Genomic DNA, 25346 nt, shown 5'->3' with positions numbered 1-25346 from the left:
GTTCATGGAGCTCGTGCTGAATGGACCGAAACCTCTGCCCTTGTGGAGTCTGGGGGGCTGGAGGGCACGAGCCAGACAGCAAACATACTAAATTAGTCATGATGTGGAAGATGATAAACACTGTGGACAGCACAGAGTCGGGGAAGGACCCAAAGCACAGGGGAAGGTGGTGTTGGCCAGGGCAGTCAGAGCAGGACTGATGGAGTAGGCTGCGTCCAGGGGGGGGAACAGCTGTTCATTTATTCCCGACGGGCCAAGGTGTCTCACAGAGCGCTCAGAAGATGCTGGAGCTGCTGTCACGTAGTAACCAGGACAGCGGAAGCCAGCATGCTGGCTGTGGCCCCGCTGGATCCTCTGAGGACCCACCGAAAAGATGGGGCTGCCGTCACGGTGCCTGTCCGTCTGCAGCCTCCTCCGTGTTTTGCCTCCAGCGTGGAGACTGTGGCCAAACTGAAGGTGGCTGATCCCCAGACCAGCCGTTCTGCCCAGGCCACACATGCTGAGCAGAGACGCTGTGGGCCGGGGCCCATGGGTGCACCTCCTTCCCCGCAGTTCAGACTATTGCCTGCTTGGCATGTTCACTTACAACTACTGACAATCGAACAGACGCCAAAGTATAGACTTAAAACGTCACCTCTGCACCTTGCCTTTTGCTGAATGTGAAGCGAAGGCCGTTAACATTGAATTTTTCCAGATCAGTTCTCTTATTTTTTCACACATGCCAGAGTTCACCATGAAAACGAATGCTAGGAGTGTGCCCAGTCTTCGTCACTCCAGACACCAACGGAGCCTTGGGCTGTGCAGAGCAGTTGACAGAAGCTGAGAAAAGGGGCTTGCTGCAGAGCACAGCGCGTTTCCTGCAGTGGGTCTCAGCGTCCTGGAGAATCTGGCTGAGTTTGTTACACAAAGGACTTGGAAGTGGTTTTCATACATTTAAGTGTCCACATTAACGGCAGAAAATGTTATAGCTGACAATTTGCTTTCAATTTCCACAGTTTGGGTAAGTTTCAGAACAGTCCCCCTGACGTGTGGTCACATTGCTGTGTGCCCACGCTGATGCTCACTCTAGAGAGTCCGAGAGACTCATGGACCTGGTCCTGCCCACTGCACCTTGGACCCGGGAGAGTAACGTCATCACTGATGGTGGAGCCAGGTTTCTCATGTTGCAGTAGAGAGGAGGTTTGAACGACCCATGTGGTGGATTAGAGTTGGAGACAGCAGTGTGGACTCATGTGTGGCTTCACACAGACACAGATGGCTATACCTAGAAACATTTATAGGTACGACTACACAGGGCAGCATATGCGCACATATCTCCTTGCTCTGTCAGCTGAGAGGACCTAGAAGCAAGGACACCCCCTAGCACCCAGATCTTGGCTTCTGATACCACCTCCAGTAAAAGCAACCAGGGCTCCTTGAGAAACGGCTGATTCTACGATTGTGGCAGGAAACACACAAGATGAGCCTGGAGCATCCTATAGTGCCAGAGAGTAAGGAAGTGATAAACACACAAACACACTGAAGAGGTTAAGTCAAAGGGACACAGGAGCCAAGGGAAAGAGCTTCCACTGGCCAAAGCTGGAATAATGTGAATAACAAAATAAACAATGTTATGTTGGGTTATAACCCAAAGGATAGAATAAATGTCCATGAGTTCATACGGATATAAATAAGTGACTGAATAAATACATAAATAAGGGAGAAAAGATGAATCCCCCATGTAGAATAATTTGTGTAGGTATTAATACTTTGCCCTCAAGAAGATGGAGCATAACTCCCCACTCTCTAAGCATAGGGACTCTTTCCAAAGAGTATTGTATGAAAAGAGGAGAAAAAGGTAACTTTACAGTGGAGAAATTGAACAAACACACCTCAGCCAAGTGATCAAGGCCAGCATCAAAAGTGATAAATCATACTGCTAGTAAGAACACTTATTACTACGATGTGCTGAGACACAATTTACCGCTCCAGCCTTATCCCCATTCTAATCATGAGAAAAGCACCAGACAAACCCCAACTAGGGATATTCTACAAAACTACCCGACCAGCAGTCCTCATTTTTGTCAAGGTCATCAGAAACAAGCAAAGTCTGAGAACCTGTCACAGCCCAGAGGAGCCTAAGGGGACATGACAACTAAATGCAGTGTGGGATCCTGGAACAGAAAGTGGACATTAGGGAAATACTGAGGAAATATGAATAATTTATGGACTTTAGTTAATAATAATGTATCAGTATTGGGTTCGCTAACTGTGACCAATGTACCATACTAATGTAAGATGTTAATAGTAGGGAGAACTGGGGGTGGGATATATTGGCACTCTACTAGCTTCACAGTGTATCTCTAAATCTAAAACTATTCAAAAATTGAAATTTCATTTTTTAAAAAAGGAAGTCAATATTCATTTATGATAAAAGCTCAATAAAGTGAGTATAGAGGGAATGTATCTCAACATAATGAAGACCATATATGACAAGCTGACAGCTAACATCATACTGAGTGGTGAAAAGCTGAAGGTCTTTCCTCTATGGGCAGGAACAAGACAAGGATGCCCACTGTCACCACTTTTATTTAACATTGTATTGGAAGTCGTAGCCAGAGCAATTAGGCAAGAAAAAGAAATAAAAGGCATCCAAATTGGGAAGGAAGAAGTAAAACTGTCACTATTTGCAGATGCTATGATGTTATATATAGAAAACCCTGAAAACTACACACACACACACACACATACACACACATAAACTGTTGGAAGCAATAAATGAATTCAGTAAAGTTGTAAGATACAAAATCAATATTAAAAAATCTGTTGTTTATATACACTAATAAACTATCAGAATGAGAAATTAAGAAAATAAGCCCATTTTACAACTGCATCAAAAATAATAAGATACCTCGGAATAAATTTAACCAAGGAAGTGAAAAACCTGTCTGTGAAAACCATAAAATGATGAAAGAAACTGAAGGCACAAATAAATGGAAAGATATTCCATGCTCATGGATTGGAAGAATTAATATTGTTAAAATGTCCATACCACACAAAGCAATCTACAGATTCAGTGCAATCTTTATCAAAATTCCAATGGTATTTTTCATAGAAATAAAACAAACAATCCTAAAATTTGTATGGAACCACAAAAGACCCCAAATAGCCAAAGCAACCTTGAGAAACAAGAATGAAGCTAGAGGCATCAAGCACCCTGATTTCAAACTATCTTACAAACCTAGAGTAATTAAAACAGTATGGTACTGGCATAAAAACTGGCATATAGATCAATGGAACAGAATAGAGAGCCCAGAAATAAACCCATATATATATATATATGGTCAATTAATCTATGATAAAGGAGCCAAGAATATACAGTAGGGAGAGGATGACAGTCTCTTCAATAAATTGTGTTGGGAAAACTATACAGCTGCATGCATAAGGATGAAACTGGACCACTATTTTACACCATATACAAAAAGTAACTAAAAGTGGATTAAGACTTGAATGTCAGACCTGAAACCATAAAACTCCTAGAATAAGACATAGGTGGTAAGCTCCCTGACATCAGTCTTGGCAATGAGTTTTTAGATCTGACACCAAAAGCAAAAGCAACAAAAGCAAAAATAAACAAGTGGGACTACTTCAAACTAAAAAGCTTCTGTACAGTAAAGGAACCATTAACAAAATGAAAAGACAACCTACCAAATGGGAGAAAACATTTGCAGATCATATACGTGATAAGGGGTTAATATTCAAAATATATAAAGAACTCATACAACTTTATAGTAAACAAACAATTCAATTTTTAAAATGCACAGAGGATCTGAATAGACAGTTTTCCAAAGAAGACATACGGATGGCCAATAGACATATGAAAAGATGCTCAACATCACTAATCATTAGGGAAATGCAAATCAAAACCACAATGAGATATCACCTCACACCTGCTATGATGGCTATTATCACAAAGACAAGAAATAACAAATGTTGGTGAGAATGTGGAGAATAGGGAACACTCATACATCTTTTAGTGGGAATGTAGATTGATGCAGCCACTATGGAAAGTAGTATGGAGGTTCCTCAAAAAAAATTTTTTTTAAGATTTAATTTTATTTATTTTTGGCTGTGTTGGGTCTTCATAGCTGCACACAGGCTTTCTCTAGTTGCGGTGAGCGGGGGCTACTCTTTGTCGCGGTGCACGGGCTTCTCATTGCAGTGGCTTCTCTTGTTGTGGAGCACAGGCTCTAGGCGGGCAGGCTCAGTCGTTGTGGTGCACAGGATTAGTTGCTCCATGGCACGTGGGATCTTCCCGGACCAGGGAATGAACCCGTGTCCCCTGCATTGGCAGGTGGCTTCTTATCCACTCTGCCACCAGGGAAGTCACCCTCAAAAAATTAAAAATAGAACTACCATATGATCAAGCAACTCCACTGGGTATTTATCCAAAGAAAAATTTTAAATTAATTTGAAAAGCTATCTGCATCCCCATGTTCATTGCAGCATTATTTACAATAGTCAAGACAAGAAAACAACATAAAGGTCCATCCATGGATGAATGGGTAAAGAAAATTTGGCATATATATACAATATAATATTATTCAGTTGTAAAAAGAATGAAATCTTGCCATTTATGACACATGGATGGACCTTGAGGGCGTTATGCTAAGTGAAACAGATGGGACAGAAAAGGATAAATACCATATGATCTCACTTATATGTGGAATCTTAAAAAACAAAACAAGAAAAACAAAACAAAACAAAAAAACGAACTCATGCATATAGAGAACAGACTGGTGGTTGCCTGAGGCGATGAGTGGGAGGTGTGTGAAATGAGAGAAAGGGGTCAAAATGTACAAATTTCTAGTTATAAAGTGAGTAAGCCATGGGGATGTCACGTACAGCATGGTGACTATAGTTAACACTGTATTGCATGTTTGAAAGTTGCTGAGAGAGTGGATCTTGAAAGTTCTCATCACAAGAAAAAATGTCTGCAACTGTGTGGTGATGAATATTAAATGGACTTTTTGTGGTGATCATTTTGCAGTATATACAAATATTGAATATGTTGTATACCTGAAACTAATATGTTATGTCAATGACACCAAAATTTTTAAAAGGAGGGGAAGGGGAGCCAGGATCACCAAGGGGGGCAGATAGCATGCTGCGCTGGGGAGACTGCAGGGAGCTCGGGTTGGCTGGAGCTGGCGTGTCTGTGGGGCAGTGGTGAGAGATGGAGTTGGCAGTGGTGATCAAGATCAAATCGTACGGGCACGAACTCTACCTCTGGGATAGTGCAAAACCACTGAGATATTTGAAGCCAAGGGGTGAAAAGGTTGGTTTAGTGTTTTTGCAAGCTTACCCTAGTGGTAACCCCGTTCCCAGCCTGGGTGACTCTGCTCTGAGGGGTGCTCTTTGGTTCCCCCTCCCAGTCAGAATGACAGCACCCTGTTATCGTCCTGCATGGGCACAGTTTGTAGTGATGCGACTTCTCTCTCTCTTTGTCCTCGCTAAACTGCAGTGTAAGCCCCTCAGGGCAGGACCCATGTCTGTCCTGTTTTATTTATTCTTTGCCTCTCCCCACTAGGATGGGAGCTCCATGGGAGCAGGGACTCTGCCTGCCATGTCCACCACTTGTTTTCCCAGCTCCTAGCAGAATATCTGGAATAAACTAGGAGCCCAATAAACAGTAGTTAACAGAGGGAATGATAGAGTTGCTTCACTCGTGGTTGGGAGAGTGTTGTTAGAACCCACGTAAGGTGTGACCAGGACACGGGCAGCGGAAAAGAGGCAGAGAATGTGGAAGGTCAGACGTCCAGGAGGAAAAGCAGGTCTGGGCTGTGCGGGGAGGGGGCCAGGGGGGAGGGTGCAGAGAGTGGACAAGAGCATCTGGAGCATCTAGAGACACATCTGTTGGACTTGGGAAACCGGCTGGAATGGAGGCACCATTTGTTAGCTGGTTCATTCATTCATTCATTCACTCATCCTGGGGGGCAGGTGGCCCATGGCTGTGTAGATACATAACACATTTACATTGTGATGAGTGCCAAGGAGAAAATAAACAGGGAAATGGGAATAGAGAGGGATGGGGGTGTGCTGCTTTGGCTCAGATGTTCCAGGAAGGCTTCACTGAGTAGGTGACATTTGAGCTGTGGCTTCAAAGCTGAGAAGGAGCTGGGCCTGCTAAGGTCTGGAAGAAAGACCATCTAGTCAAAGGCTCCAAGTCAGGATCACTTCGGAGGCTACGGCGCCCTGTGAGATGCTAGAAGGCGCTCTGTGAAAAGGGTTCCACAGCCGACTAGATCTGAGGGGTGCTGCAGGCCGAGCTCCTTTCAGGGCTTTACTTCACAGCGTAGTTGAACGATTACCTGGTAGGGAATTTGCACAGCTTGAGTTGCAGCCCCAACTGTGCCTCTTGCTGGCCTGAATCCACCTTTTGCTGCTGCAAAGCTCACCTGTCTCTGTCCGCGCCAGCAGCGTCCGTGCTGCGACTGACATCAACCCTCCCTCCTCTGGCACTGCTGCATGGACTTCAGTTTGCTGTTTGGTCAGTTAGTGTTCTCCCCGGATGGTAACCTTTCTCACAACACCACCCCTCTCACTTTGTCTCTGTCATTGCACGCAGAAAAATACTTTCTGTGATCACTTCCCACCCTTAAGTGAAGGCTGTGCTCAGAAACTTGATTTCAAAGAGTACAGCATAGAAACGGGGAAATAAAAAAGGAACTTTTCAATGCAGAACTTAGCAAACACCGCCTCAGATCAAAGTCGACATCAGCAGTGATAGGTCATGTCGACAGCAGGTGCCGTTGACGTGATGGGGCACTTTATCTCTGGGGTCTTCCTCCCCAAACCCGTAACCCCAGTCTAACCATGAGAAACAACAAGCAAATCCCAACGGAGGGATATTCTGCCTGACCAGTGCTCCTCAAAACAAGGTCGTAAAACACAAAATCTGGGAAACTGCCACAGCCAAGAGGAGCCTAAGGAAACATGATGACTGAATGTGTCCTGGATGGGGTCTTGGAGCAGAAAAAGGACATTAGGTGAAAACTGGTGAAATCCAAATAAAGTATAGAGTTTAGTTGATAATAGTGTATTGATGTTGGTTTCTTAGTCGTGTGAAGGATGCCCTAGAAACGTAAGATGCTAGCAATGTGGGAAATTGGGTGAGGGGCATGTGGGGACTCCCTATACTATCTTCCTAACTTTTCTGTAAAACTGTTCTCAAATAAAAAGGTTATTTTAATTTAAAAAAAAAACATTTAACATAATAGAAGATTCCGTAGATGTTTTTGGTCCCCTCCATCAAAATATTCTGGTTCCATTTTTATCAGCTGAGTTATTTAATTTTAATAACTGTTTATCTCTAGACATATTTGGGACACTTCATAAAAGCAATTCTGATTGAAAGTCATGTATGTTTTCTTATTCGGTGACTGTGTGCTCCTCTAGTCTCCAGTCAGTGTGCACAGCATTTTTATTGGCTTGTTTAAGGTTGGCTTACGGGAACTACTGTTCATCTTCTTTCCCTGCAACTTGACAGTGAAAGACAGTGTTCGAGAGTTCCTTGGTAGCCTAGTGGTTAGGATTCTGGTTTTCAGTGCTGTGGTTCAGGTTCAATCCCTGGTTGGGGAACTGAGATCCCACAAGCTGCACAACGTGGCCAAAAAAACACAAAAAAACCAAAACCATATACAGAAAGAAAGAAAGAGAGCGAGAGAAAGAAAGGAAGGAAGGAAGAAGGAAGGAAAGGGAGAGAGGAAAGGAAGGAAGGAAGGAAGGGTTCATGGTTGAGGTTCTCTGCTGTAGTCAGATGCCAGAGCACTCATTCATGCCTCGGCAAGTCACCGTGAGCAGAATGGCCACTGTGGGATAATAGAAAAGAAGATGCCATTTGAGACTAGTGTGAGTGCCTGGGAATTGGGCTCATGTCTATCGGCAACGGTGGAGAAAAAAAGAGCTAAAAACCTTCAAGTGCCTTCTTAGGATGCATTCTTCCGTATGGTCGAAGGATGAAATATACATTTTAATTTTCCTTAAAATGTTCAAATTGGGTCTTCCCTGGTGGTCCAGTGGTTAAGAATCTGCCTTCCAATGCAGGTGACACAGGTTCCATCCCTTGTCGGGGAACTGAGATCCCACATGCTGTGGGGCAACTAAGCCCACGTGCCACAACTACTGAGCCCACGTACTCTGGAGCCTGCACACCACAACTAGAGAAAAGCCCATGTGCTGCAACGAAAAGACCCCACAGGACTTCCCTGGTGGTGCAGTGGTTAAGAATCCGCCTGCCAATGCAGGGGACACGGGTTCGAGCCCTGGTCCAGGAAGATCCCACATGCCCTGGAGCAACTAAGTCCATGCACCACAACTACTGAGCCTGCGGGCCCTCATGCCACAACTACTGAGCCCACACACTGCAACTACTGAAGCCCACGTGCCTAGAGCCTGTGCTCCGCAACGAGAAGCTACCGCAGTGAGAAGCCCACGCGCCACATCGAAGAGTAGACCCTGCTCACTGCAACTAGAGAAAGCCCGTGCACAGCAACAAAGACCCAACGCAGCCAAAAAAAAAAAAAAGGCCCCACATGCTGCAACGAAAGATCCTGCGTGCCGCAACTAAGACCCGACGCAGCCAAATAAATATTTTTTTTAATGTTCAAATTATAGAACATATTTAACAAAGTGTGCTATATAGGTTAGATATTTAGTGAAGTTTCTGTTATTTTATTATTTGTTATATTGTAAAGCATAAAAAGTGGCATTTAATTATTAAAAAGCTTCCTTCATATTCTTCTGAAGATAATCAATTTAAACTTAGCATTTCTGCTTTCTCAGGACAAGTAAGAAACTTATTTATCCCTCTTTCCATTGGTAAAGGAACTTTCATTAAAAGTGATGTTTTATGTGCTGTGGGAGGGAAATGATTTCAGGAATCACGCCAGACGACCCTGACACCACGCTGTGCTTACCAAGAGCTTCTAGCTGGGCACGTTAGTTACAGTCTGGTCTGATCCTGATTTGACATGCTATTGGATAGAGAACACATTCTGTTTTATACAGCTGTAGACGCTGACATTACTCAAAGTGAGTAAATTTTATAGATGTTCTCTTATGAGTTTGAGAAAAGTCCCTTCTTTTCCTAGTTGAGTTGTTTTAATATGAACGAGTGTTGGATTTTGTCGAATGCTTTTTTTTTTTTTTTTTTTTTTTTTTTTTTTTTTGCAGTACGCGGGCCTCTCACTGTTGTGGCCTCTCCCGTTGCGGAGCACAGGCTCCGGACGCGCAGGCTCAGCGGCCATGGCTCACGGGCCCAGCCGCTCCGCAGCATGTGGGATCATCCCGGACTGGGGCACGAACCCGTGTCCCCTGCATCGGCAGGCGGACTCTCAACCACTGCGCCACCAGGGAAGCCCTGTCGAATGCTTTTAATATTCTGTTGTGGTGGTGATGTGCTTTTTGTCCTTTATTCTACTAATCTGATGTATTATATTAATTATTTTTGGATTTTAAACCAACCTTGTATTTCTGAGATAAATCCCACTTGGTCGTGGTGCATAACCCTTTTTACATGTTGCTAGATTCAGTTTGCTAATATTTATTGAGGATCTTTGTGTCTATTTATGGAGGATGTTCTATTTGGTGTCCAGCTTTAGCGTCAGGATAACACCTCGTAGAATGAGTTGGCAATCTCCTCACTCTGCCATTCTGGAAGTACCTTTCATTGCTGAATTTTTTGAGAGTTCTTTATATGTTTTGAATCCAACATGATTTGCAAAAAAAAGTTTGATGGAGTCCAGTGTTTCACTGTTTTCTTTTACGGACCATGCTGACGGTGTGTATCTAGCAACTCTTCATCTAACCCAAGATTACAAAGATTTTCTCTTAAGTTTCCTTCTAAAAGCTTTAGAGTTTTACATTTTACCTTTATGATCCGTAAATTATAGAATCAGCTTCTTGATAGCTATGAAAAATCCTGCTAGTATTTTGATTGGGACTGTATTAAATTTATAGATCAACTTGGGAGTCATTGGCGTATTAAGGTTGAACATTCTAACCCATGAACATGGTATATCTTTCCATTTATTTAGGGCTTTTAAAATTTCTTTCATCAGAATTCTGTAGTTTTCAACATACGGATTTATACCTAAATATTTTGGGGTGCTATTATAAATGGCATTGTTCATTTAATTTCAGTGTCCAATTATTCATTGGTACTGTGTAGACATAGAATCGATTTTTGTATATTGACTTTATGTTGATCCTTTGGTCAACTCATTTATTAGTTCTGGAAAGCTTTTTTGTAGTCTCCATGGGTTCTTCTACATATGAAATCACATCTAGTGAATAAGGGTCATTCTACTTCTTCCTTTGTACTGTATGCTTTTCATTATTTTCTCCTTCCTTATGGTGCTGGCTAGGACCTCCTATATTATGTTGAATAGAAGTGTGGGAAGTGGACATCCTTGCCTGCTCCTGATTTTGAGGAGAATACACTGAGTTTTCCGCCATCAGGATGATGTTAGCTTTAGGTTTTGTCACAGGCTCTGCTTATCAGGTTAAAGGAGTCCCTTCTGTTCCCAGTTTGCTGAAAGTAGTTTTTGTCACGAATGGATATTTAATTTTGTCAGATGCTTTTTCTGCATCTATCAAGATGATCATGTGACTTTTCTTCTCTAATCTATTAATATGCTGAATGACACTGATAGATTTTCAAATGTTGAACCAGCCAAGGCTGGGGTTTGGGGGATTAACCCCACTTTGTCATGACGGATTGTCCTATTGTTGGATTTGATTTGCTGATATTTTGTTTAGGATCTTTGTATATTCATGCAGGATATGGGTCTGTAGTTTTCTTTTCTTGAAATGTCATGTCTGGTTTTATTAGGATATTATTGACCTCATAAAATGAGTTAGGAAGTATTTCATCCTCTTTTTTTTTTTCTGGTAGGGATCGTGTAGATCTGGTACAGTCAGCAAGCACTAAGACCAAGGCTGGTGCCAAGTGCCAAGAGCAATAGCCTTGGTTAGAGTGGAGAGACCCAAATACTCATCTTAAAATAGCTTTTTAAAGGAAAGTACGGTGTACAGATTTCACAGAAATCTACATTAGCATATTATGGTAGGAATTTTAAAGGTAACTAAGTTCATAATTCAGGCTGCTGATGAAAGAATTACTGTATATAATTATGATAAGGGTCACACAGGCTAAAGTCAAAAAGAATTGTTCTCATATTTGCTGATAATACCTAGTGCTATACCCATCAAAATTATGTTTCAGTATTAGTTGTATTAAGTGTCAATACACTTATGCATAATACATTGGCATTAGTTATTTTGTTAATGTTTAATAAAATGTGACACATTTTAAATACCGTTAAATAGTACAGATTAATTTAAGAGAAGATATTTCAACTAAAGCAATTTCCCTCTTATTATTCACAGAATATCCAAGGCATCTCCAAGCACCCAATTCAAATAACTAGACCTCAAAATTTTCAAGGTAACACATTTCTTTCTACTTTGCAGAAGTCTTGGGTAACATTTTCTAAAAACCTAGAGATGTTGTAATTGTTTTTCTGTGTAACTAACTGCTTTTCTTTCCTGAAGTTCTCCTCTGTATTTGCATGACCAGGATTTAAATATACATTGGAAAATAAAACACAGCTAAAGTGATATGGTACCTCCCCTTTAGCACTTTATAAGTTAAAATACATGATAATTATACAAGGGAAGTAGCTCCCCTCCTACTATCTCTCCCCCACCAACTTCCCAACAAAGAAAAAACAAACAGACATACAATAGAACTGGCTTTTATTAAAGTCTGAAAATTACTGGAAATGTTTATGAAAGCATAGTAACACTCTTCTTTCTCTTAAGCTCTTCCACTGTACTGCTGATGGTTACATTTCTAAAGAAGAAAAAGGTCAAATCTGAGCAAAGTAGGGCTCTGTGGCCCATTCCCAGTAAACTCCTGCCCCCTTTGCTTTGGGAACTGCTGCTTCCGGAAGGTCAGGGCCAAACAATGAAGCGCGATGAGCAGTCCTCTTTAAAGTACACACAATCGTGCGTGAACACAACTCATGGGAGGTGAGCAGCAGCTCCGCCTCCTCCAGCCCCTGTAAAATGCACTCAGCGGGGAAATCTTAGAATTTGTGCTTCCACAAAGGAGATCTTCTCAGCGGAGAGGCCAGAGGGTCTCTCGGCGGCTCTTACTGCAATGTTTGACCTTTTCTTCATTAAGAATTCTGCACAGAACAGGAGACTTTAACAGCAGAAAATGTAGTTTACTTTCAGTAGTCTTATGATGTTTTAAAATTACATTAAAAATATTAAGAAAAATCAGAAATCTAGACTCTTCTGACTTTAGAATGATGTTAAAATAACTTTGTATGAGGAATAGCTATGAGTCAGCTCATGACCAAATTCACCAAGTGCTCTTGAAATATGATTCAGGTAAAGACGAACTCCTTACCATCTCCCCGAGGGCCGTGTTTGTTTCATCCGAAGGCCACACCTTCCTAGCAGCAGGTATGTGCGGGCCATGGTAGAGACACCGTGTCACTGGATCCCATGTTCAAATATTTAGAAATTGAATAATCCAAAGGTGCTTACAGAACTCATTCTTTAAAATAAGTCCTGGCAAATATTTATATGAAGCAAAGATTTCTTATGCACAGTGAGAGCAGCTCTGCTTCCTGGGTCCCTTCACTTTACCATGACTAGATCCCAAGTTCCTCTGCCTGGTCCCGCTCAGTCTGCCCCCCTTTCTCCTCTCTGTCCCCATCACCCGTGGTGCTTTGCCCTGCTCCCTTGCTGCAGTCCTGCTGGTCCCTGTGCTGTCCCCCAGCAACCAGCCAGCTCCACCTCGGGCCTGCATGGACCCCCCTCCCCAGATGAGGTCCCGCTCCCGCCTCCACCTCATACCTCTGCTGGAAGGTCACTTTCTTGATGACACTTTACAGCAGCTCCCTCTACACACACTGACTCCAGAAGCTCCTTCTCTTGATGGATCTGTGCCACTTCATCTCTCACCTTCTAACACGCTGAGTAATTCGAATTGCCTCCCTCCCCTCAAGTGTAAGTTCTACGCAGGAAGGGATTGTTGCCCGTTTTGTTCACTAGCATACCCCAAGCACACAGCCTGGCGCACAGCAGGCCTTTTAAATTCTGATGTTCCAATGAACTGATGAATCAATACAGCCCACCCTGGAGGCATGGGCAGTCTTGCAGAAGAGGTCTCGGGACTTTTAGACCCAGGGATGGCCAATAGACCCGAGGCCTAAGGACCCTGGCATATGAGAGGTGGGCACGCTGACCTTGATTCCTCAGTGGGGAGGGAAGATTGAGGGTCCCCTGGGGGTGGGTAGCAACAATGAGGGGCATTGTTCCTAGATTCTGAATTAATGCAGAGCTCTATCTAACAGACTTTTCACAGATTGAATTGCGCATTCTTGCACACTTATCTGGGGATCCAGAGCTTTTGAAGTTATTCCAGGAATCTGAAAGAGATGATGTATTTTCCACCCTGACTTCACAGTGGTAAGATATATGAGCTCATAATAGTATCAGATCCGCAGGAATGCTGACACGATTTTAAAAGCCTGAAGTTGTTCCAAACCTATTTTCATAAGAAAGAAATTATACTTTTCTCTAGTAGTTAATCTCTTTGAAAAGAAGAGTAGGTAACAAGGATGCCAAGAGTTTCCTAATTATGAAAGAAATGGGAATACTTCACCACTAGAAAGGAAGTCCATTGCAAAAGAATATAATAGAAATATGGAAAAATCAAACGTGAAAGGCACGCACGCCCTCCAGATGAGTGTCACTCAAGACAAAGCCCAGTGCCTGGCAACCTGAGTGGCAGTCGTATCTTCAGCCCCACTGAAGCCCTCACTTGCTGTTTGGGTACAAAACAAGTCTACACAATGCTATGCTTTCTCACTGCCGCCTCATCCTTGCTTTTTTGAGTAAACTTTCATTTTGCCTACTTAGGCTTTTCTTCTTTCGGTTTGAAGCCTGGAACTCCTCCCATCTAAGGCCATGAATGCCTTTCTTCAGGGTGCAGTTGGTCCCGAGGTCCAAAGCCAGCAAGAGCAGGCTCAGACCCTGCCTGCCCCTCCCTGCCCGCCCCCCAGCTCAGCAGCTCTCAGCTTGGGTTGACGCGGTGCCACCAGGTCCCGGTGCTTTCGCCCCGCCCGCCGCTCCCAGGGAGCCACTCCCAGCTGCTCCCGCGGCTCCTCCCTTCTCCTTGGTACGCACTGTTTATTCTTCTTAAAACTGAGATATAATTCACAGACCATAAAATTCAGCCTTTCAAAGTGTACAATTCAGTGGGTTTTAGTACATTCACAAGGTTTTGCAACCATCATCACTGTCTAATTCCAGAACATTTCCATTACCCTAAAGAGAAACCCCACACCCAGTAGCTATCATTCCCCAGCCTTCCCTCCCGCCCGGAAACTACTAATCTATTTTGTCTCTATACATTTGTCTATTCTGGGCATTTCACATTAATGGGATCATACAGCATATGGCCTTTTGTGACTGTCTTCTTTCACTGAACATAATGTTTTCAAGGTTCATCCATGCTGTAGCATGTATCAATACTTCATTCCTTTTCATGGCCAAATAATATTGCATTGCATGGAATAATGTATTCTGTGTATTTCCGTATAAACAAAAAATAATATTCCATTTATTTATCCATTCATCAGTTAATGGGTATTTGGGTTGTTTCCACCTTTTGGCTGTTATGAATAATACCGCTGTGAACATTCATGTACAAGTCTTTGTGTGGAAATATGGTTTCATTTCTCTTGGGTAGATACCTAGGAGAAGATTTTTGGGTCATATGGTAATTCTATGTTTAACTTTTTAAAATTGTGGTAAAATAACATAACATAAAATTTACCATCTTAACCATTTTAAAATGTACAATTCACGTCACAACAGTGGCAACTATATTGAATTTTTTGAGGAATTGCCGGAACAGTTTCCAAAATAACTACTCCATTTTACACCCCACAAGCAGTGTATGGGTTTCCAGTTTCTCCCCCTTCTTGCCAATACTTCTTATCCTGTGTCGTTTTGATTCTAGCCATCCCAGTGGGTGTGAAGTGGCAGCTTTGTTGTTTGATTTGCACTTCCCTGATGACTGCCAATGTTGAGCATCTCTTCTTATTCTCTGTCTTTGTCTCTTTCCCTCCTCTACACCTTTACACAAGTGCACCTGGGTGTTTTGCTCACCCCAGCTTTCTCTGCGTACTTCCTACCAGAAGATGGTCTCTCTTCTGTTTCAGTTCCTGTCCAGTTAGGATGTAAGATAACATAGAATTTTTAAGGCATGTGATAGATTTAATAATACCCCTGCCCTCTCTCCCGAGGCGTGGAAAGTCTTAGAAGATTGTTTCTACCTAGGAAGGAAGAGTATTTTGCTTATTTGTTTCACATATGAGCTTTGTTGCCATCTTAATGCTTTGGTGGAAGGGTGCTATAGATATTCTCCTTGACAGTGTGAAAGAATCTATCTGTGATTCAAGGTGAGTGCTTGTACATAGATCACTAAGCGTGTTTTTTGTTCAATGGGCCCAAAGCTACTCTGGCTGTTGCTGACCAAGTGTTACAGAAAAATATTTTTGTCAAAGTATCAGGCAAAGGATGCAACTAAAGCAGTGCCAAGAGGGAAGTGTGCAGCACTGGTGCTTACATCAGAAATGAGGAAAGATCTCAGATAAATCATCAAACTTTCTGTCTCAAGAAACCTGAAAAAGATGATTAAGGAGGAAGAAGGAAGGAAATAGTAAAGATAAGAGCAGAAACCTATGAAATTGAAAAGAGAAAGCAATAGCAAAAATCAATGAAACAAAAGTTGGTTCTTCAAAAAAAAATCAATAAAATTAATAAACTCTAGCAAGACTGAAAAAAATAAAAATAGAGAAGACACAAAGCACCAATATCAGGAATAGAACAGAGGATATTAGTACAGATTCTGCAGACATCAGAAGGATAATAAGGGAACACTATGAACAACTTTATGCTCAAAAATTCAACAATTTAGAAGAAATGGATCAATTTCTTGAAAACCACGAAGTATCAAAACCCAACTATGATGAAATAGATAACCTGAATAGTCCTATAAACGTTAAAGAAATTGAATGTTTAGTTTAAAATCTCCTGAGAAGGAAATCTGCAGGGCCAGATGCCTTCCATGGAGTATTTTACCAAAATTTAAAGAATTAACGCCAGTTGTATACAACCTCTTCCAGAAAATAGAAGAAGGAACACTTCCCAATCATACTGTGAAGCCAGTATTACCCTGATACCAAAACCAGACAAAGACTAAAAACAAAATAAAACACAATCCCATGCAGACCAATATCACTCCCAAATTTAGATGTAAAAAGTCTCAGCAAAATATTAGCAAACGAAATCCAACAACATCTTAAAATGTTGTATGGGTATAATTATACGCCATGTCCAAGTAGGATTTATCCCAGGTACGCAAGGCTGGTTTAACACTCAAAAATCAGTGTAGTCCACCATGTAGTCAAGCTAAAGAATAAAAATAATATGATTTTATCAATTGACCTACTAGACAAAGCATTTGACAAAATCCAACGCCCATTCATGATAAAAATTCTCAGGAATTTAGAAATAAAGGGGAGCAACCCCAACTTGATAAAGAACATCAGCAAAAAACCTACAGCTAACAGCATATTTAATGGTAAAAGGCTAAATGCTTTCCCCCTAAGGTCAGTAACAACTTATTAATATTGAATATTGAAGTTCTGCCCCCACTAAATAAGGCCAGGAAGAGAATAAATGGTGTATAAATTGGAAAGGAAGGAATAACACTGCCTCTATTTATAGACGATATGATCGTCTACATAGAAAGTCGCAAAGCATGTATAAGAAAAACATTTTTTAACTCCTAAAACTAGTAAGTGAGTTTAGCAAGGTTGCAAGACACAGTATCAATACACAAAAGCGAATTGCATTTCTATAAACTAACAACAAACATGCAGAAATCGAAATAAAAAACGCAGTACCATTTACATTCACTCCAAAGACAATGGAATACTTAAGTATTCAGTTAACAAAATATGTATAGTATCTGTATGTCTAAAACTACAAAATGCTGATGAAAGGAATCAAAGAAGATCTGATAAATGGAGTGGCATACTGTGTTCGTGGAATGGCAGACACAACGTAGTAAATATGTCACTTCTCCCTAAATTGATCCATGAGTTTAATGCAGTCCCTATTAAAGCCCAAGCAAATTCTGTAGACATAGACAAGCTCATTCTAAAATTTAAATGAAAAGGCACAGGCCCTAGAATACCTAAAACAATCTTGACAAAGAAGAAAGTGGGAGGAATCACACCTGATATTAAGACTTAGTACACAGCAATTGGGAACTTCGCTGGCGGTGCAGTGGTTAAGACTTCGCCTTCCAATGCAGGGGGTGCAGGTTCGATCCCTGGTTGGGGAGCTAAGATCTTACATGCCTCAGGGCCAAAAATCCAAAACATAAAACAGAAGCAATATTGCAACAAATTCAATAAAGATTTTAAAAATGGTCCACATCAAGAAAATCTTTAGAAGAAAGTGCAGAGTAATCAAGAGACTGTGGTGTTGGCAGAGGAACAGACACATAGACCAATGGCACAGAAAAGAGAACCAGAAATAGATCCACACAAACACGCACAACTGATTGTCGGGAAAGGTATAGAGTCCAGGCAGAAAATAATTCTCTTCAGATTCGTGTTAGGCTGATCACTCACAAAGCCAGCTTGGGAAGTTCATTTCTGCCTTGGATATTGTATATGTCTTTCCTGCATTTTTTTATCTTGTGGTGGTTTTGGGGAGAACTTCAAAAATAAGAAGCTTCTAGTATTTGCATGGTGGTCGCTTCTAATTTCCTACCAGCAGTAGTAATCCAACACTTGTGACTTATACTATAATCAGTTGCTTTGGAAATGATTTTTATGTTCCAAACAGAGGACTAGAATAGCACATGGTTGAAACAGCAGCAAATGCACTCTTAAAAATGTTTATTTCATGTAAATGCCTTATTGTTTGAAACACAAAAAGCAAAAAGGCAATTAGATGTACTCTGAAATATTTAGTAACATTTTCAAAGAATAACAATTTTCTTAAAAAAACCTTCAAGAATATGTAGATCATGTATAAAAATGGAGACTTGGAAGAGGTCTTGGAGATCATCTGTAAAGCTATGATGTGACTGATGAAAGTCTGACCCAGAGAGCGGGGCCCTGCCCACGGGTGCACGTCTGAGCCGGGTCAGAGCTGCCTCCTCCAGCTCCAGTGTTTTCACCTGAGCTCGGAAGACACAACCATTCTGCACGGAGGTGGCTTCCTTCACAGTAATCACCACACATGTGCCTGATTAGGTGGTTTCCTAAAAGTTCTACAAGGCAAATAAAAAAGCATTTCTTACTGGTTGTACGTTCAACTCAACATTTTCAGACTGAAACTTAAAAAATAATTTTTCACTGCAGAATATATTAGTTTTTCTTCTGCTTAAGGCTTTTCTTGAGTGCTTTGCTGAGATATTCTCTCGTAAGGCAGGTGTGGTAGATAGTCTTGTGGGCCTCTCTCCTTCTCTGGGGGAAGATGGTGCTTCCCTACCTGTTAGATGTCAGACTTGGGCGTGTGACTTGTTCTGGCTAACAAAACATAAGCAAAAGTAACAAGGGTCATGCCTAAGCTGGGGCTTTAAGCAACTGCACACGGTTCCTCTTGATCTCTTTTGTCTCTATTTTGGCAAAATTGACAGAGGCTGCTCGATCATCCTGCATTATAAATGGTGGACCAGAATGTGATGGAAAGGTGGTGAAGAAGAGAAAGTATTCTTGCTGTAGGCAGTAAGGTTTCAGAGTGATTTATTATGGCAGCATAACTTGACCTATCATAGCATCTACAGGACTGGGTGCCAGGACTAAGAGGCTGCTGTAATGAATCCTGAAACGCGTGGCACTGGCTTTGGGGCCAGGTGGCAGGCAGTGAGATGTTTATTGGAGGCTGGAGGATGGCACTTGGTAAATGGTATGACATTTGGCAAGACTGTCACCTGTGATAACTTGTGAAGCAAATAATACCCTAATGAGCTGAGGTTTGGGGCAGAGTGGGCCAGCAGAATGCTAGAACATGCTTTGGTTGCTGTTGTCTGCATGTGACAAGGTACCATAAGAAAAAACTCGGAAAAGAACTGGCCAGTGTACAAGTAGGAATGAAAAGAAATAAGAAGATTACAGAAAATTGGAGTTTTACATATTTGAATATAGAAATGATTCTCATCTCCAACCAGTAAAAGATGAATCTGAAGAGGGCTTTGAACAACAAAGGCCAGTTAAAACACTGCCTTTAACAAATGAAAGGTATGGCTTTGATGCCTACTGTTAACATCTCTGAAAGAAGATGGCACCCATACATCCTTACAGTTAGACAACACAGCGCTGAACGAAGAGACTAATGCTAGCTTTCCCCCAAGTTCCTGATAAGCTCCAGGCACCTGCGGTGGAGTCTGGAGAGAGGATGCATCTCTAAGCGAATTGTGGGAACGTCTGTTGGCACGTGGAGCTGACTGGAGTTAAATAGGACTTACTGTGTTTCTGAGCACTGTACTTACCAAAGAACCTCCAGTCTGGGCCAAAGGAGACTGTGATTGCAAACCTGGGCCCCACGTATTCTACAGCCAAGAAGCAGTCCGGGAAATACGCTCATTCCCCCAACGAAAGAAAATCCTTCAGTGCCCTCTTCCATGCAGCCAAGAAAGATAATGGAAAAAGAAGTCCCAGGAGTGGAGCAAATGGCCATGGTGAGCAAGGGACTGAGCAAGGGTCCTTTGTGAGAAGGGCCCCTTCAGCACCTACCCAGTGAGAATTCAGAGTTGCTGTGGACCAATGACGCCCATGTGTCTCCCACTCTTCCCCTTTCCACATGGGAGTGCTTATTGTGGGCGTCCTGTCCCTGCCCCACCGTTGCATAGCACATGTGTGGAGTGAAAGGTAGACTTGACCTTGGCCTCCAGATCAAGAGGAGCCCTGTCAAGACCTGATATAAAGATGATCACAAAATCCTGACGCCCTATCAGATGGAACTTGGAATCGTCACTCTTGTCAAGGGGGAGGAAAGCCAGTATGTGTGGTCAGAAGGGCGGAGTGTGGTGGAATGTATTATTATTCAAGCATATTTGCTATCCCTCCCTAGAGGAAGAGTGTACTTCCTTGCCCGTTGACTCAGGCTTGGCCATGTGACTTGCTACCCATGACATGTGAACAGAAATGACATTTGTCACCAATGGGTAGAAATTTTAAGAGCCAACACATGGTTATCCGTATTTTCTTCTTCCTCTGCCATGACAAGCATCATTGTTCCAGATGTAGGCTAGACTCTGCTCCTGAATCACAGAATGCAGATGACATGGAGCAGAGCCTCAGCTGACCTGTGTTGGACATGTTGCATGAACAAGAAATAAGCCCTTGTGTTTGTAAGCCTCTGAGCATAGCCTAGCCTGTCCTTACTGTACAGCAAAGGTGCAACCATTTGTGTTGTCAGTGTTTGGGTATGTCTCTCTTAAAAATGAGCTTAAATACCACATCCTATCTGAGTGCATCAGGAGGAAGGTGTAGGGGAGGTCGTGCTAACGTTCAAGGGCATGTGGCCTATGAACTTGGTTTCACTATCATGTGGCAGTGTGACCCAGGACCCTAAACCACAAGGTCCCAAGGAGACTTTTCATCACCGTTAGTGGCAACCCAAAAGAGCTCCCCTCCAAAGCTGTTCTTGGCCTTCCAGGCAGAGACCCTCTCAGGTGGTCACCAAAAGTCAGCCTAGAGTACACAGAGCACTCACATAATTCTCTTCAACACTAACCTGCTTACCCAGAGATTAATGAAGCCTTGTACAACTCAGTGATGAAGTACTGGATTATATGTCCTGAAACATAGCTAGTTTAGTTTTTTTAAGTTGTAATTTATGAGAAAATTGAAGGATGAATTTCTAGTTAAGATATAAAAAAATCATAAGACTATTGCTCTAACCCTAACAATCAAACCAAGATAAATAAACTACAAAATTAGTTTTTCTAAACTTACCAGAAATCTGAGGATACAGCTGAGTTACAGAGCTCCAGAAAGTGATGAGCCCTTCACAGAAAAGAAGAAACCCCTGGCTTCTCTCATCCCTGGTGGAGTGGCAGGAGGAGGAGGAATCTGCCATAGAGGGGATAAGAAGAGACCATCTAAACCCTACTTGCACATGGGCTAGTGTGACAGAATTCTAAAGAGAACCTTGAAAGCCACCGGAGGGAAGAAGACATTATATACAAAGAACAACACAAAATACAGCTGACTTTTTACAGAAACGACAGAGACCAGAAGACGATGGAACAAACATCCTTACCGTGCTGAAAGAAACATTCAATCTAGATTTTTAGATCCAGACAATTATCTCTCAAAAATTAAGGCAAAATAGAGACAATTTAAGATTTACAAAATCTGAAAGAATGTGTCTTAGTAGACCTGCTCTACTAGAAATGCTACTAGAAGTTCTTCAGGCTCAAGAGAAATGATACCTCATGAAACTGGATCTTCAGGAAGGAATGAAGAACACCAGAATGGGTCAATACCAGGATAAATATAAAAAACATTTTCATCTTTATTTTACATAGTTTATTTTATATATATTTTATATAGTTCTATGTATAATTTATATATAGTTTGAATTCTTGAAAAGACTAAGATTTTTAAAAAGTTTGTAACATAGATCTAAAATATAAGGCATTAAAAAGTACAAAGGGTAGGAAAGGGAGTAAATGGAATTATACTATTTTCAGGTTCTTACACTGTGAAGTATTACAATATTATTTAAAGGTAGACTATGATGACTTAAAGATGCATACCGTAATTTCTAGGGCAGCCTCTAAAACAATACCAAAAGAAGTATAACTTAAAAAAATCAGTGGAGGTAGGGGCTTCCCTGGTGGCTCAGTGGACTCCATGCTCCCAGTGCAGGGGGCCTGGGTTCCATCCCTGCTCAGGGAACTAGATCCCACATGCATGCCGCAACTAAGAGTTCATATACCGCAACTAAGGAGCCCGCTTGCTGCAACTAAGGAGCACACATGCTGCAACTAAGGACCCCGCCTCTTGCAACTAAGACCTGATGCAACCAAATAAATAAAATAAATTTTAAAGTAAAGTAAATTTTTAAAAAAATCAATGGAGGCAATAAAATGGGATGTTAAAAAATATGCGATTCACCCAAAAGAATTCAATGAAAGAGAGACAGAACAAAAGGCAAATGGGGCAAATGAAAATCAAATACCAAGATGGGATGCTAACACTGCAAAACAAAGAGTGTGACCAGAAATAAAAACATTTCATAACGATGAAAGACTGACTCATCAAGAAGACACAGCAGTCCTAAATTTGAATGTATCTAATAAGAGAACTTCACAATACTTGAAGCAAAAATTGACAGAACTAAAGAGAGAAATAGAATTTACATTTCATTCATTCCTCCACTGAAAAGTCTTACTGCATTTCCCAGAAGGGAAACTTATTTTCAAATGAGGTTTATTTTATTTTTTTATAAATTTATTTGTTTTATTTACATATTTTTGGCTGCATTGGGTCTTCATTGCTGCACGCGGACTTTCTCTAGTTGCTGTGAGCGGGGCTTACTCCGCTGCGGTGCGTGGGCTTCTCATTGCAGTGCTTCTCTTGTTGCAGAGCACAGGCTCTAGGCACACGGGCTTCGGTAGTTGTGGCGTGCAGGCTTTGTTGCTCCGCAGCCTGTGGGATCTTCCCAGACCAGGGATCGAACCCATGTCCCCTGCACTGGCAGGCAGATTCTTAACCACTGAGCCACCATACATAATTAGGATGTCATGTTGTATCATTTGGATTATTGCTCTTTTAGGATACAATTTATGGCACTGATTTCAAGATACACGCATTGTTAAACATTTGATGACCACAGATTATTATTTTTTTCCTAGATCCTGTGCAGTGCTTCCATAAGAAAGTTCTGCCATAATGATTAATTATAACAAAGGACTCTTCTCTTGATTAGCTCTGCTTCAGAGGTTTTGTTTTGTTTTTTCTTATCCAGTCACTTTCTCCTTAGTGGTATTGTTTAATCTTTCGGATTCTTCTATTAAAAAGTTGATCAGGGACTTCCCTGGGTGCAGTGGTTAAGAATCCGCCTGCCAATGCAGGGGACACGGGTTCCATCCCTGGTCCAGGAAGATCCCACATGCCTCAGAGCAACTAAGCCCACACGCCACAACTACTGAAGCCCGTGTGCCTAGAGCCCGTGCTCTGCAACAAGAGAAGCCACCGCAGTGAGAAGCCCATGCACCACAACGATGAGTAGCCCCTGCTCGATGCAACTAGAGAAAGCCCGCGCACAGCAACGAAGACCTAACGCAACCAAAAATAAATTAATTAATTTAAAAATACTATTAAAAAAACTATATAAAAAAAAAGATCAGATCTCTGGCACACTTAATTCCTACCAATATTCCTACAAGTGCTGGCAATTTTAAAACAGTTTAGTGTTTTATCACCTCTCAGAGCTTCCTAAGGTTACATATTCTCCCAGACAGGACAGTAGTGACATGCACAGGTTAATAGACAAAGCAAAATCGCCAACGCCTGTTGACGAAGAGCCACCACCTTCAGTGGGACGGAGTTATTACTATTCTTCTTGTCAAAGAGGAGAGAGTCCTGGCCTGCCCGGTGACCATAGCCATGTGGCTGATTCCCCGCCGAGGTGCCGAGAGCTGTGTGGCTCGGATAGGGCCACCCCCAGCCTCTGTCCCCCGGGCAGCTCTGATCAGCACAGCTGAGTCTCAGCATTTGGGCGACAGAGTCTCACTACACCCCTCAGGGTGGAAAAACTGGGACAAAATCGCCTGGAGAGTTTTCTCAAATTGTAAAGGACTTCAATACACGTAATGCAATGAGTACCTTACTTTGGAGCTGTAATAGAGATTCAGAAGGAAAAGCAGCAGAATCTGCACTTTGTTCTGACTGCCTGTGCCCAGGAGGTTTCTCTCCCTCTTTCTTCTCTGCTTTCTATCCCTTTCACGGTAAAAAAAACCACAAAACACGAATTCTTGCTGATTCTTACTATATGCCTTGTGTTGTTTCAGGCACATCTCACTTAATGCCTGTGACAATGTTATTCCCCACGTTTTGGATAAACTGACACAGAGGTTGTTAAACTTGCCAGAGGTCACAGGGTCGCCGCCTTAGCAGCACGATCCACAGCCAGCGGGGTGGGTTCTAGGGCCGTGGTTCTTAACCCTTAGGGTTTCAGGGAGTCCGTGCCCCACACCTCTTTCTCAGCCTCCTACGTCTAGAGCTGTGATAGTCAGAGCCTCCACCAGGATTTCAATTTCAAGAGGGGCCATTTGCAGAGGTGTGGCTGGGCGAGCAGCCAGGAGTGCTTGGAGAAAGGCAGTCCCGGAGCCTGGTGAGCGCCGGCAGGGCCCCGGGCAGCTGGTGACAGAGCCCGGAGGTCACATGAGGTCACAGACGCTGTCAGGGCAGCAGCAGCCAGGTGAGGGGCAGGAACACTCGGCGCCTCCTTCTCACCTTCCCACCTGCCGGTGCCCCTGCTGGCCTAACCTGTGATGCCAGAGGGCACCAGAGCCATCTGCGGAGTCCGGTCCCTCAGGACACAAGACAGTGCAGGGATTTAGGGAGAAACCCCACTGAGAAGGATGTCCAGGGAATGAAATCCAAACACTGCCAGCTTTATTCTGATGCAGCCGATGGGAAAGCACAGCTTGCACCGTGGTCAGATGGACTGGTCCCTAAACTGGACCCAAGTCCACACGGCAGAAGTTGCCCTGCAAGGGCAGGGCTCCCCACATGGGAGGACAGACCCGAACGCGTCCGAGCTGGAGCCACCTGGCCAACTTGCCGGTTAGCCAGGCCGCCCTCCCACAGGGATAAGAGAGGAGACATGGGCGGTGGGGCCTGCACCTTCTGCTCCCAGTGAAGGGATTCCCAAGGCTTTATCCAGGGCCCTTTTCCCTCCCCTGGTTCCATCTGGGCTGCAAGTCCACCTGTGCCCTTGGCTACTGGGAATAAGGACGCCCAGCTCCTGGGATGATCATCCAGTTGCCCGCTCAGCAAATAACTGAATGTCAATCACGCGTTGATACAGCTGCGAGAAGACGGCAGCCATGCCCACAGAGCCTGCAGAGGACATTGCACAATGCAGCCGAAAATTTCGTTGTGATGGTCTAGAGGCCATACGGGCGAAGTCCAGGGCGCCGCACAGTCAGGAAGCCTTCCTTGAGGAGGTGAGGTGGCACT

At 42.8% G+C, this 25346-nt stretch overlaps 1 protein-coding gene across 1 annotated transcript in view; it reads left to right on the top strand.

Annotated features, from left to right (window-relative positions):
• The window catches only part of POLN (DNA polymerase nu), a 156325-nt gene that overhangs the window by 83710 nt on the left and 47269 nt on the right, over nt 1–25346 (top strand). Inside the window, exons 15-17 of the mRNA XM_030876705.2 lie at nt 11431–11488; nt 12442–12516; nt 13413–13527. Of these exons, the coding sequence (XP_030732565.2) occupies nt 11431–11488; nt 12442–12516; nt 13413–13527 (248 nt within the window). The remainder of the gene's footprint in view (nt 1–11430; nt 11489–12441; nt 12517–13412; nt 13528–25346) is intronic.

This window comes from Globicephala melas, chromosome 5, assembly GCF_963455315.2.
Source record: "Globicephala melas chromosome 5, mGloMel1.2, whole genome shotgun sequence".
Taxonomy (NCBI): Eukaryota; Metazoa; Chordata; class Mammalia; order Artiodactyla; family Delphinidae; genus Globicephala; species Globicephala melas.
The sequence above is the reverse complement of the archived record's forward strand: the minus strand, read 5'-3'. Positions and strand labels throughout refer to the sequence as shown.